This window comes from Micropterus salmoides, unplaced genomic scaffold (genome assembly GCF_014851395.1).
Source record: "Micropterus salmoides isolate LMB-PRFRI ecotype aquatic unplaced genomic scaffold, ASM1485139v1 Ms_hic_scaffold_14, whole genome shotgun sequence".
NCBI lineage: Eukaryota > Metazoa > Chordata > Actinopteri > Centrarchiformes > Centrarchidae > Micropterus > Micropterus salmoides.
The window spans coordinates 30,550,887-30,565,042 of NW_024040485.1; the positions used below are offsets into that span (position 1 = coordinate 30,550,887).

Sequence of the window (14,156 nt, forward strand, 5' to 3'; positions counted from 1 at the left end):
AATGTGACATGAAAAGTATAGAGTAAACCTGCACTTTTATAACTGTTCTGTTAATGCCAGAAACATGTCCAAATAAACACGTTACATATTCTCAGTGCGGCCCTCAAATACCTGTTTCTACTTCAACCACAATCATTCTTGATCGCAAGTATAAAATGTCAGACTGTGGGGAAAAAGCAATACAGGTGAATCAAAACAATTTCCTGTGCGTTCCCACTGCAGTTTTGCGAACAGTAAAAGGCTAAATCTACAGCACAGCCAGGAAATGAAGTGGTTGCTGGCCGTCCTGTGATCTTATCAGAGTCAAAAATGAGGAAGAGGAAAATATGAGACACCCGCCAGCCATACAAGCAATGACCGTATTCCAGGCTAGTCCTTGTGTATCCACCATAACCGACACAGAAGGAAAGGTGATGGAGCCCCAAATCACACAAATAAAGTAGGTTAGTGTTAGCTGGACAACTTGGGAAATGCCCTGGCAGTCAGATGGATATCTGGTAACAGGTAAACATGGATAGAGGGCACACATGCTTGACCAGTGTTGTTCACTGGAAAGAGAACTGGTCAAGCTGTGGAGGTATTCTTCATACATACACGCACCAAAAAAATAAAAAGGACAAAAACTAAACATCAATATTGATAAGTCTCCATAAGCCTTCTCCACTTGCAGCTGTCCCAGGTCATTAGGATGTCCTTCATTTCTTTCAGCACTGCCTGGCTCACAAACTCTTGCACACATACATATTCAGGTGTCACGGGTCCATGGAGATTTTAAGAAACACATACACCCATGACTCATACATTCACTAACATGTCATACTTAAAAATTACATCTGTGTGCCTTTTTGGACAAAGTACATTGTTGTTACTTCTAAATTCATGTGAGTGTCACATTTTAAAGCTGCAATTCAAAAGTTTTCCCAGGTGACTTGTAAAACTTGAAGTTGTTTTATCTCAGTTCTTGTTCTTAGTGTTTCACCACCACACAGATGGACACCGCCGTTTATATATTAAAAAGCCTTCTCACCTTTAAAAAACAGGAAATTATTTTAACACATGTTGAAAAGTAACCTAAAGGTGTGCTGCTTCAAAGACACACAGATGTGACCAAAAAAAATTATTTCAATCACACATCCTCAAATTTCTCATCCATACTTTGCAAACATGCTTTCTCACTCAGTCCCACACACATGCACGTACACGCTCGTCTCATTCAAACAAACGCAGAGAGGCTGTTGTTTGTTTCTCAGGCATGCTGTGTAGCCAGGTCCTGGTTGATGAAGCGCCGTAGCCTCTCCAGGTACTGACTGTAAAGCTCAATGTCGTTGTGACCGGCTCCCTCCACCCAGAGGGGCTCCACGGCCTTGGGACACCGCTCAAACAGGGCGAGGCCGTGAGAGAAGTCGATCACCTCGTCCTCTGTACCGTGGATAATGAGCACTGGAGACGGGATCTTTGACACTTTCTCTATGCTGGAAGAAAAATAATGGAGGCTATTAATGCCCTAATTTTAGAAAATTCAAGAAACAAGATAATTTTTCCATTAGTATTGACCAACAATGACAAATAACCATGCTCGTTTCAGTCAACGTGTTTGAGATACATTTAAGTGATATTACACATAAAATCAGAGTATCACCCGATCCTGTTGGCTTAAAAGGTGTGCAGTTTCTTCTTTGAACTGGCTAATTTAGCTAATTTAATACCTTGCAAATCAAGGTTCTTTCTGCCGCAAAAATATCTGGACACCAGGAAGAGTAGCTATTGCCAAGGTAACAACCAATGGACAGCCAAATAAAAAATAAACAAAAAGCCCATTATTGCCATCATGCAGTCCTGCTAAACATTGCCACAGTTGTCTAACTACAATAAATATATTAAAGGGTTAAATAAATCGATATAAAAAGTATTAAAAAAACCTGACCGTAGTCTCACAATATATGGTGATATTTATATTATATTGCCCAAACGTACTCATTTACCAGACATTTTGTTCAAAGTGACTTACAGTAAGTGCATTTCACCCTCAAGGACTAGCTTTGTCACACAGGTTCCACATTGCATTATAATGCTAGAACGGCCATCAGAATTTAAATGGAATAATATATTAGCTTTTGGAACATACTGGGCAGAAACAGATACCCCAGGAGTAGTTTGTGAATTTTTAATGCACATTTTCATACTTCTTTTTCCAGAGTGATAATGCGTAAGATTCAGAGTTTCATGTAAATAACTAGGTAAACAATTCAAGCTTGTTCTTTTTACAGACACCTTTAGAGTTTAGAATGGTATGAGTACTTGATACTAAGGATACATTTTGAGTAAAAGGTCACTTTAATTAAAAAAAAAAAAAAAAAACCAAAATACAGCTAACGTAGGTTTTCTGTCGAGGAACTTACTTAGGGAAGGCATCAAAGCAGTAGGTTTTCTTGGTGTCAGGAAAGGCCACTCTCATGCCAGAGGTGAGAGGAGAGTGGAGGACCACAGCCGCACACTCAAACCGTGATGCCAAGTCTACTGTGGGCACCGTGCCGATGCTCTGTCCGTATAGGATGATATTCTCAGGGCTGATGCCGTACCTGAAACAACACACACACACACACACACACACACACACAATCTCAGAATAAGAGCCCCTTTTTATCCCGCAAGTATGAGAAGTATGTATATTTCCATATGCAGATTAACATGGTTCAGTAACCCTTTCCATCCAACACACGAGCAACCCCTGTGTTTCCTGTTAATAATAGACAAGGCTCACTTGCCCTTATCCTTCCAGTTTAAATGCTATCTTAAGACCAGCATCAGGGACTGTGAGTAAATCCTGATTTTTTTTTTTAAACATAAATGTTGTCTTGAGTCTTAACTTTTCAGTGGCTTCAAAGTTCCATTTGTTTTGCCACCTGGTAATGTACGTTTCTGTTAATATTGGGCTCATTAACCATGCTGGCAGCAGATAAACAAGAGGAAAGTCTTTCATGATTTTAGAGCACAGTATAAAACAGCCAATCATCAGCCTGGTTGATAGAGCGCCATTGTTTAGCTTTGATTTGACTGGCCGATGGTCAGAGACAGGCCACTGCGGTCAGCAGGGAAAAAGTCTGTATATAAATGAGCCAACCAAATGTTCTTTTCACAAAAAGTTACTGGCCAGAGATCTATGCGACTCTCACTGGTTTATCTACCAAACACATTTCAACTGGCATTTGGTGATTGCTGGCTGTTGATTTCGGACCCTGCGTGAATGGGAACGGGCAGTTTCTGCCTGCTTACCGGGAGCGCAGGGCATGCCAGGCAGCATCAATGTCAGCGTAAAGGTTTTTCTCAGAGGGCTTGCCAGTGCTAACACCGTAGCCTGAGTAATCATAGGAAAAGATGTTGCAGTTGATGCGTGTGCCTAAGCCGATGTAGAAGCTGCTCATCTGGCCCAGGTCTACTGCATTGCCATGGGAAAACAACACTGTAAACCTGAGAGATAAAGGAGGAAGAAGAAAGAAGAAGGATGTTATGCAGCAGGCTGAGACTAAGCAGGGAATCTGGTGAACTGGGAAGCCCCGAGTTGATGGAAAAACATGGGATATAATTGCATGGCTGAGAAAAATATATTTGTATTTGGTTCCAACAAAAGACAGGCATGCTGCCCTATTTAAAGCATAAGCAAAACACAGAGATACAGGGTTGTGATCTGTGTGTGCAGGCAGGTTCAGTCTCAAGGTGTTCAGGGGCTGGTGTGTTTCGCACCTGGCATTGGGGGCACAGCGAATGTACATGCATCCCACCCTGTTCCCTCGGCTAGATCTGGTCAGGAATACATCCGTCACATCCAGCTCCCTCTGTGAATACTGGAACTCAGCCCTCTCTGTGAGATGAAGTTTCCACCTGCCCTCAGCCCCAACGCCGCCGCTGCCACCCCCTGCCACTGCTCCTGCTCCTGCTCCTGCTCCACCACCGCCTCCGCCTCCGCCTCCTCTGTCATTTCCACTACCAGTGCCCAGCCGGGAACGCAGTCCTGGGGCTCCAAGAGAAGGCGGAGCAGCCCCGGAGCTGGACCCAGAAGCAGTTCCAGCTCCAGAACCTGGATCTGGGTCAGGGAGAAGGGTGTAGGTGGGCTCTGGAGGGAGGAAAGCCAGTTTGGCTGCAATGCGGCTGGGGCAAGGGGGGCAGCAGAACAGGCAGCATAGCTCTCGTATGGACAGACCGTTCATCTTCTGGTAGAAAAATAAACATGGCAGACGGAGTATTAGGTGGTAGAATAACAGAATAAGAACAGCATGCAAGAAGCAAAGCCTTTCACCTCTGATTAACAGCAGGGTTTCACTCAGTTTTTTATAGTGGAGGCACCTCGCCTTGCCTGAAATAACGCGCATCTCCACTGTCGTCAGAATCAAATATTGCACTACATCATTAAGCAAAGGCCACATGTTTCATTAACAAGGCGAATGTTTAAATCGTCATCCGCAATCCACACTGATTATGAGATGTGATGCATCACGATCAGCAGATGATTAAGATCCTACGTTTGTTTCAGTTATTTGTCAGAGGAGAACATTGCAAAATCAAGAAAAAGAAACGTGTTTTTACAGGTTAGAAAAAGTAGAGATAAACAGCCCTTACCGCCTCCACTAACCAATTTCCTGGGAGAAACCCTGCACATATACCCTGTAATGAATATACCTGGATTCAGAAATCCCTGGGTCTTGAAATGAACTGGCACACAAGGGTGCCAAGGTTTTCTTGTCTGGTCACTGAGCCAGCTGGATCTTGATAAAAAAGAAATGATGACACATTAAAATGGCTTCACATCATGTGGAAATATACTGTACATGACAACGTATTGTCACACATGCATGCTTACTTAGTTGCCCCGGTCTTTTAATGTTTCTCATTCGAGCTTTTATGTGCTGGTAAGCCCAAGCTATCATTCTTGCTTTAAAAAAATATAGTTTACAATGGGAAAAAGGTAAATAGTAACCTAGCGTCACAGCAATGAGGAATCCATAACTGATTCAAAGACAAAGGACAACCCCAACCACACGCCACTTGTTATTGTCATCAAGTTACAGTTCCTGCAATCAAGCAGCGTTTATTAGGGCAGAAGCTATGTGCATTTAAGCAAGTACTGATTCAAATGCCCTGCTGGGATCATGGACACTGGTGACTAATTAAAACACCCCCCTCAACCCAGACACAGAGCGAAAGGGAGCGACTGATATGCTAATGGTGGCTACACTGGTAAAAACGATATTCACCTCTAACGTTAGCCAGTGATGTGAGCACATAACGGGAGCAGCATGTTGACATGCCATACATACACCTGGAAGAGTAGATAAGCGACACGTGCCTGCTGTTATTAGACAGTACCTACCCCGTGAACAGGTTAATGCCAGCCGACAGTCAAAATAGCATCACTTAGGGAAGGGAACCAGCTAGCGGCGGCAGCTAGCTCGCTACCTCGCTAGCGTCAAAGCTAGTCACTTACCGATTCACAGTAGGTTGGCAGGCAGGCTAGTCTGTCCCTGTACGTACACAGAAGCAGCACAAGATTCCGAAAATCCTTCTTGTGCCTTGACATGGATGGTTTTACTCAAATGTACTGGCAGCTGTCGGTGGCTAGCTAGCTGAAATTCATTGCAACCATTTTTTCCCCCTACTACTGTCCGATTAAACCCGGAAGTGACGTAAGGGCTTTTTCAAAACTTTATTACAATGCGCCTTGACTAAATAATTACATTTATACACGGTTAAAACAGAGGGGGAAACAATTTAAACATTTCACAGTTTTATTTCCTTAAATGTTATTATAGCTAGTACCATAATATTTATAGTACGTCAATTAAGCTTTTCTGATTTGTTGTTTTTATCAATTAATTTGATAGGATTCGGGCATCCTACTCTACAACATAACGCACTTATTAACAAAAATATTATAAAACCCAAGAACAAAATAAAAAATAAAGACAAAGAATTCAATCCAACATGGGAAACTTGAAGTTAAACATAAAATTAATTATACAGCATGTAGGGGAGACCGGGGATGGTTGTAACGCGGGTGAATTGTAACACCTCCAGTTTATCCAATTTAATTCAGTGTTTGATAATTTCCCTAAATGGTGCTGGTATTTTTTTTTATCTTTATCTTTGTATTCCATTTTAATATAATAAAGCATGTTATGTCAGCTATATCATTATACTAGCGATAAAGTAATTTTTATTTATCTAGTCTTATTTTTTCTACAAAATTGTGCCTATAAATGTATTACTCCCGCAGCTTTTTTTAAGCCCTTTAACCTACAACTTTCCTGAACATAATCAAACAGAAGCTTATTTCAATATTAGCTGACAAAGAACAGAATGTGTGTGTGTGTGTGTGTGTGTGTGTGTGTGTGAGAGAGAGAGAGAGAGAGAGAGAGAGAGAGAGAGAGAGGCCGTCCATTCATCATTGATCCACTGCAGGACTGTGTTTCAGGGGGTGTGAATTATGGGCCCCTGCTGTCACTGTGACTGCTCCGCGTTGGACATTTCACCTCGCCACTGTAAATTTAAAAAGGGGATTACATTTTGCTGACTACTAATTTCACAGCCGTGGCTCGACCAAGTGAAGACAACTGGTCGGTCCCGCTGACAGAAGACTTATTACAGTCCGCAATTGCAGGATTTGGGATTTTGAAAGGGTCCGAATAAGGCTACCGGGAAAGAAAACGTAATCTGGATGACATTGAACCTCAATAGGTTACCGTTTACACATTTAGACTACGGACTCCTTTTCTCCAGGAGAAAAAAAAAAAAAACGTTTTGTAGTTGACTGGGCGTTTTGGACGCATTCGGTAAACGGTGATGCTACGGCGGCGCGCAGGAACCATAGAGGGAAGAGACAGGTGAGGTGCGGCTAAGGAGCTGCTGTTATTTCAGAGAGGCTTTGGATACCGAGAGCTCGTGGCATCCATCACCCTTTACTCCACAGAGAGGACGAAGAAAGACCAGAGAGGGCGAGTTGGCGACTGGCACCTGCCTCCGCCTCCCTACCTGGCCATCTGGTGCGGTGAGTGTGCCAAATGGTGAGATTGAGAGATGGATATGCTGTGAGGGAGACGGGGGGTGGATGCATGAACAGGTATATACAGCATGTACGCAATTGTATTACTGCCGCCAAATGCGATGCTGCATTATTACTCTACCGGGTGTGTTTGGCATCGCCCGGTCCTCTTTTGGCATGAACTGCTCTTTGTGTCTGATGCAAGTTTGATGTTTTATTTGCATTGGCTGCCATGTGCATATCTTTGTTACATATCATTGCTCTTTCACGTGTTGCATAGTATTTTACAGTGCCTGTTCTTTCACACAGATTTGAAGTGATGTCTCAGCAAAAATAGCTCACAATACTTGCCCATTATAAGACTGCAATGCAAGGACTAGCACAAAGCCTGATTGACATTCTTATTTAGATCACGACCGGGTGTCATAGGTCGTGATTAAAACGAGGCTTATTGCTTTCAGATGTTATATTTAATTGTTCCCCAGTGTAAATTCGTCATGTTTTATTAAATGTTTGCTTAGGGCTTCCGGTTAAAGGTCACATGTGATGATTTGGAAGCCCATAAAGTCAATTGATTATGTCATTACTCACTCACAATAGAGAAACAGGAGTGGCATGATAAATGCACAGAGCACACCATACTGTATTTGCTGTTGCCAGTGCAGATCCAAAGGATGTCTGACAAAAACTAGAGAAAACTCAAGAGAGAACTCTAAAATATATGCTTTGTCCAAAATGTGTCTTGCACACTTACAATAAGGCATCTAAATCGCCCATAACCACACCGCACACTCATATCCTCCATGTCCCAAATTAAATGCTCACTGCTGTCCCAGGTCTTACTGAAGTGATTTAGTAGTTATATGTAATTTATTGTTTACAACTTCATCCTTCACACTAACAGCTATCGAGTTCCACAGAAGGACTATAACAGCTCCAGCTGCTGCTGTTTATGTTTGGTGTTTCTGTGTAAGTTGAAGAGAGGTTGGAGACAAAAAAAAAAAAAATAGAAGAAGGAGGGGGAGGAGGCGAGACAGAAACACAGACAGACAGACTGGGGATACAAAGGATAAAGTGTGGCAGATAGCAATCTGGTGTATAGGCTGCAGGGGGATAGGCTGAGGGTGTAAAAGACAGAAAAATAAATGATGGAGCAGAGAGCTCAGTGTGAACGAGCGTTGAGGGAGAGGGGCTGCAGACAGCAGTCTAAGCGGGTGTGAATGGTCTCACTGTTATCCCTGCTGCCCACACAGACAGCCACACAGCAGCCGTGTGAGCAGGTGCTAACCCCACCACACAGCAACCGCAGGGAACAACAGGTGCAGCCACTGTTTCCTTTAGCCTGCCTTTAGAAGGCAGTGTAACACCCGCCCATCTCGAGCATCCAGTCCATACTGAAGGGAACCAAATTGATACTTCAGTCTACATTTAGGAAAATAGCATGCAATGGCCAGGCTTGAGTAATTCAATTATAAAATTAATTATGCTGCAAACAAAGTTGGAACCACTTGAAGCAATAAAGCCGAGCAGGCTGCAGGTAAAAGCAATCTAAGAGAGCCTCACGGTGAAACAAATGCCCACAGGGACATTTAATGAGCTCTATTGATCACATAGGACCCTATTCAATCACACATGCTAAGCCGTAAACAGGGCACCTCAAGCACGGGGAAAAAATTAGATTGTATTGCAGCATAATTCAGCCTACCCACAAAGAGAGTACAGCAGATTAGTGTGTTGGGGGTTGCTAAGAAGCAAGTTTCTGAAAAATGTGTAGAATGACTGTCTGAGATCTTGTGTGTGTGTGTGTGTGTGTGTGTGCGTGTGCGTGTGCGTGTGTGCATGTGCGTGTTAAATAGAGTCAGATGAAACAGACAAGGACGTTGGAAGCAAAGAGATGTTACCTAACAGCTTCTCTGTTCCTATCGCCAAGAGACTACGTCAAGCAATCGGCGACGAATTGCCTCTCTTTACCTCTGGTACACAGAGAGGAACACTGAGTGATACAAACACTCCTGGTTTTAACACTGTGGGTCTATAAACCTTCAGTTTTCCATCTCTACTTCAAATCAGGGATCTTGGATCTTTTCACCAAGCCTGAACCAACCAGCAAACTGTTTTAAAGCTACCAAAAGATTTTTTTTTTTTTATTTAAATAACTGAATGTTTTTTCTTTATTTTCTGTCATTCGCTGTAACCTATACTCACTGTAGACTTCCTTGTTTTCACCGGTTTTGACACAGCCTGGAGATACCTCCCACTCACTGCTCTGATTATCTATGAAGGAATGTTAATACATCTGAACAACTTACAGTGTTTAGGTGAACTTTAAGTAACTTTCGAAACTTGCTGTATCAACTCCCATCTGCCCTAAAGTAACCACTCCACTCTGTGTTAGACAGTAGACAGGATTATTCTCTAATCTTATCATAAAAATACAAAAAGTTCTGAGTAGTGTCAAGAGATTTGAAGGAATGCTTATTTTCCTCAAAAGCAGCCATTTACAGTATCTTTTGAAGTTCCAGTTTCACACAGAGTGCAGTGTTTATCTGGAGGTAGGGTTTGGTTGGATTCTTTAGTACAAAATGACTTGAAGCTTGAAAGGGGTGTTAAAGACTGTAAACCTCAGGGCAGTAAGATCAGAAGGACCTAGCTGGGCAGGCATCTGCTGGGTCACCTATTCCAGCAGTGTGGGCCTCAGGGAGTCATTGTGCAGGATTAAGAGGGCCAGGCGGTCAGCAGTCACGCAGTCATACTTTCTTTACAGAAACTAACTCTTATCCCGAGACAGGTATATTCAAAATGAACTCCCTTGTGCAAAACATTGTCTGTGTTGATATGAGAGGTTTTCACAAGCCTAACTGGGCTTTTCTCCAAATGTTTAAAAAGGAAAGGAGCAAAATAACAGATATCACACAAGCCGAGGAGCTTTACCTATAGCAAACTCTGCTGTAAATTGTTCATGGGGCCATAAACACATCAAGATAAATGATGTTCAGGTGGCCAATGTGGCTGCACCATGTGGATGTGGATTTGGTTGCTGTTGCTATAGCGTGTAATAATGCCTTGCAGTTGTTTTCAGTGTGAAAATCCCTCATATACTTTACAGTGGCCATGCATCTTCAGTTTTATGACTCTGCCACTGATTCCTCCCCCTGGAGGTGCAGCTTCTTTTTTAATGCATCCCTGTGCACACTGTGTGGCCTCTGCACATGCTATAACGCGCTGACATGGGTGTTCACTTTGAAGTTTATTGTTCTGTCCACTGTATCACCCTAATAACACCTCTGACACTCCCTCATCAGAGGCTCAGGTAGGTAATAGCACATGCGTGGTCTGTGAGGGTGTGACTGTTTAGGGCACACACACATGCATATTTTATGTGTGCATTTGTTTTAGTGTATGTGGGGGTCATGAGAAGTACAAGTTCGTTTGTCTCTCAAATGAAGCTATCTCTTTGTACGCAGCTGGTCCTCCCATTTAACTGCCTGGCAATTTGGTTGTGAGTGGCACCACAGCTGTTTCAACTTACAACGATAAAGGTAGTCTAATCTCTCGCCTTTTGTGATCTCATTTACATCACCAAATTGCAAAGTGAGAAAATGACCGTCCACTTCAAGCTTTTACTGAGGCACTCACACACATCCACACACACACACAAGCAAAATAAGCAAATAACAAAGTAACCTTTTCTCAAATGCCACTGCTGAGACACTTGACTTTTTACTTCTTTGCACAAAGTGAATAGAGGTGTATATATTTCTCTGGAGCTTGGTCTATCTTCTCATATTTTGCTGCATTTGTTGTCCAACAAATTCAGCAAAGACCTAAGCCAATGGCAGGCTTTAGTTATGGCAGCTTAGCCACAGGGATTTGAAGGACTTTTTCACTGTGAGATAAAGGCGCATCCAAGTCCTTTGTCTCAGCTACTCGAGATGGTCTTGTAGCCTGGTGAAGCTTTGTTGTGGCTAATCTTTCCCCATCCTGTCCTCTCCCACACCCATCCCTTCTTTGCAACAAACAGAACTTTTCTCTTTTAATTATGGCTTTTCATCTGGGGGCCAGTCACAACTGAGCAGAGAAGAGCAAACTATAGCAGAGACACAATTATACCTGCGAGGAGGAGAGAAAGCTCTCAGGGGAGGTGTTGTCTCTGCGTACGGGTGTGTACGCTGGAGCTGTGTGTTTGTGTGCATATGTCAGTCCACAAGCAGGTTCTTTGGCATTTTGATATCTGTTGTGTGTAGACCACCTATTGTGAGCTGTGATCCTCTTAGCAGGCTTCTGCCAAAAGAGCTATATTTACCCTTACTGGTGATCACAGCGCATAAAGAATAACATGACGTGAATATGAGCTACCTATCAGCCTGTGCCTCCTTCTGTGCCACCATAAGAGAAGCCACTAACAGGGTATGAGATATATGCTAATGGCTGCCACGTTGAGACATTCGCACAGGCTTTTTAGCATAGTCTTTTTTGAAGTAGAAATATGAACGGCAGGGGTATGTTGAGTTGTGGTCTATAACCAAACAAACCAAAAATGTAACAAAAAATTATATTTTTTGGCGGTTATCACAGTTTATTCATATGAAAACACCAACTTTCCAGCAGTAACATGATTCTTCTTTGTAGTATATATTAGAAAATCACAAATGTTAGCTTAAGACGCGCAGAAGAAAAGATGCTCCCTGGAGACAGACGTCAGTGGACTACCTTGTAGAGTACAAAGTGCACCATTAACACCGTCTGACAAAACAGAATAATAACAGCATTGAAACGGGTCAAATTCATCGATGAAAAACCCTTGTCACGTTGTGTAATTAGACTGCATCTACATTGCCGTCGTACGTACTGGAGTGTGTGTTCGACTCTGTGCTCATAGTGTGTGTCTGAGAGCGTGCACTGCATACTCATGTGCTCGCCTCTAGCTCAGAGCTGTGCAGTGAATGTATATGTGCTTACTGCAGTCAAACTCTGGTTAGTAACGTTTGCCCTTGCTGCAGCTTTGTACAGCACCACACATTTGTGTGTGTGCGCGTGCGTGTTGTTTTCATGTGCATTTCTGTGCATTTCCGTATCAGAGCAGCATTAGAAGTTCAGGCATTACCTGTTTTGTACACCAAATTTTGTCATTTGCGAATGTTTGATTGCTTCACACCTGCTTTTCTGATGTGTGTGTTTAACCCACTGTATGTACATGTCCATTATCCATAAGCTGATAACTCACTGCATCCATAGACTACTGTGTCTGTCACTAGGAGCAATTTGGCTTTAGGCAGAAGGCCTGATTGGGGAAGAAGTCTGAGAGGAGATGGAGCTCTCTCTGGCTAGACTCCAGCTCTGTCCATCCTTTTTTTAATTACCTATGGCACTCACCCAGGGGAATATTGCCCTTCCTCTCTGCCTCTGTATCGTCTCTCCTCTCTTCCTTCATCTCCCTTCTGTCTCTCCGCTACCATCTTCTTTTCATCTCCCTCTTTCGTTCATTCACTCTCACTATCTCTCTCTTCCTTCGTCTATCTGCTTTGCTCTTTCATACATGCACACATAACCTAACAGTACACCGCTTGCGCCTATGCAGAGGTAACCTTTGTATTAGCATATAAATGACCCTGCAGATTGAATCGTATTTTAGGATATTTAACAGCAAAAGACATATTCCCTTAACTGTGACTTAACTGCTCTGAGGAGACAGGCAGCCACTTGAGGGAATATCGCATCCACCTCGATAAGATAAAGACTTGACACAGCGATTCCACTGCCGGAGAGAGCATGATTGTGTTTGTGTTCGTGCATGGGTGTGTATGCACAACAACACATTTGCTCATCACTGTGTTTGTTTATGAGTGCATGTGAACAGGTCTGTCTATATGAATAGCAATCCTTGTATGCATTAATCTTTACTTTGACCTGTCTGTGCGGTTCTACCAGCACTGCCTCCTGTCATGGGAGATTTCTAATACCACTAATAATTATTCCCACAGCAACCATTTTGAATTGGTATGCATGTAATTCATAAAATCACAGTTACCCCAAAGCAAAGTGTGGACAAAAAATGAATAGTTTAATATTTTCGGAAATATGCTCAGTTGTTTTCTTGTGGGGAGTTAGCTGAGAAGATTGAGACCGCTCTCATGTCTGTACGTTAATATGAAGCTACAGCCGTGTTAGCTTAGCACAAAGCCTGAAAACAGGGGGAAACAGCTAGCCTGGTTCTGACAAAAGAAAATCTGCCAGCACTTCTAAATGAACAGATATTGTTTGTTTAATCCATACAAAAACCAAAGTTAAAAATGTGAATTCGCAGTTTTATGGGAGGTTGTGTGCTAGACTATTTTGTGGCTGGGAGCTCTTGCCAGGCAATCAGTGAAAGAGCTAATATTTCACCATGGTCGTTAAGTACTGGTTTCTCAGAAGTGAGTGGAAGAATTCCCAACTTATATTTTGAACATACAAAGTCAGCACTTATTAGACTCAACTCATATTTGTATGATGCAAAGCAGCAATCCCAAGTCCAGCCTTCAACGTGGCGTGGGTGACGTTGGAGATGCTCCATACATGTTTATTCCGTTTTTTAGTGCATAATCTGTGAAATGTGTGGAGATTTTAGTCTTACTTCGAGATATTTTGTGTGAAATGCATCTTGGTACATAAAGGACTACAAAGTAAAAGCTAACTCTGTTTCCTTTTCATGGTAGAGTTTTACAACATGAGTATGATGTAAATTTGAAATAGCTGCTTCTTTAAATTTAGAACTCCTAACAACTTTGTCCTAAAGCTTGAGGCGAGACACCTGACAGAATGCACCTCCTGGTGTTGTTAATGGAAAAGCGAGAGATTTATTTTGTGGAGCCATATAATGTTTCTCTAAACTTTTACTACTATCTGGAATCAGCACTGTCCCATAGTAAGAAAATCATTCTGAAATCTCTCACAGTTACATTTTGTCCGAGCCCCTTCCCTTTTCAGTGGAAATCTGTTTTAAGTCTATTAATGAAGCTATAATGCTTGTAGGGTTGAGTACTGAAGTGTGAAGGTGACCCACTTCTCTCAGTTTAGCCCATGTATGTGTTCATACCCTCAGGCCATCTTACTTTATTCCAGGCTTTAACCTGCACACTGTCCT

At 42.5% G+C, this 14,156-nt stretch overlaps 1 protein-coding gene across 2 annotated transcripts; it reads right to left on the bottom strand.

Annotated features, from left to right (window-relative positions):
* Positions 1 to 6: 6 nt before the first annotated feature.
* LOC119902661 (alpha/beta hydrolase domain-containing protein 17A-like) lies at positions 7 to 5,666 on the bottom strand. Of its 2 annotated transcripts, XM_038718989.1 has the most exons (7): positions 5,480 to 5,666; positions 5,250 to 5,314; positions 4,675 to 4,760; positions 3,742 to 4,208; positions 3,274 to 3,468; positions 2,400 to 2,579; positions 7 to 1,472 (listed from the first exon to the last, which is right to left on the bottom strand). In XM_038718989.1, exons 4-7 carry the CDS (start codon positions 4,203 to 4,205, stop codon positions 1,247 to 1,249), a joined length of 1,065 nt encoding a protein of 354 aa, XP_038574917.1. In that variant the 5' UTR covers positions 4,206 to 4,208; positions 4,675 to 4,760; positions 5,250 to 5,314; positions 5,480 to 5,666; the 3' UTR covers positions 7 to 1,246. The 2 variants fall into 2 exon arrangements, with proteins under 2 accessions (XP_038574917.1, XP_038574916.1); XM_038718988.1 differs by lacking the exon at positions 5,250 to 5,314.
* Between the last annotated feature and the right edge of the window lie 8,490 nt (positions 5,667 to 14,156).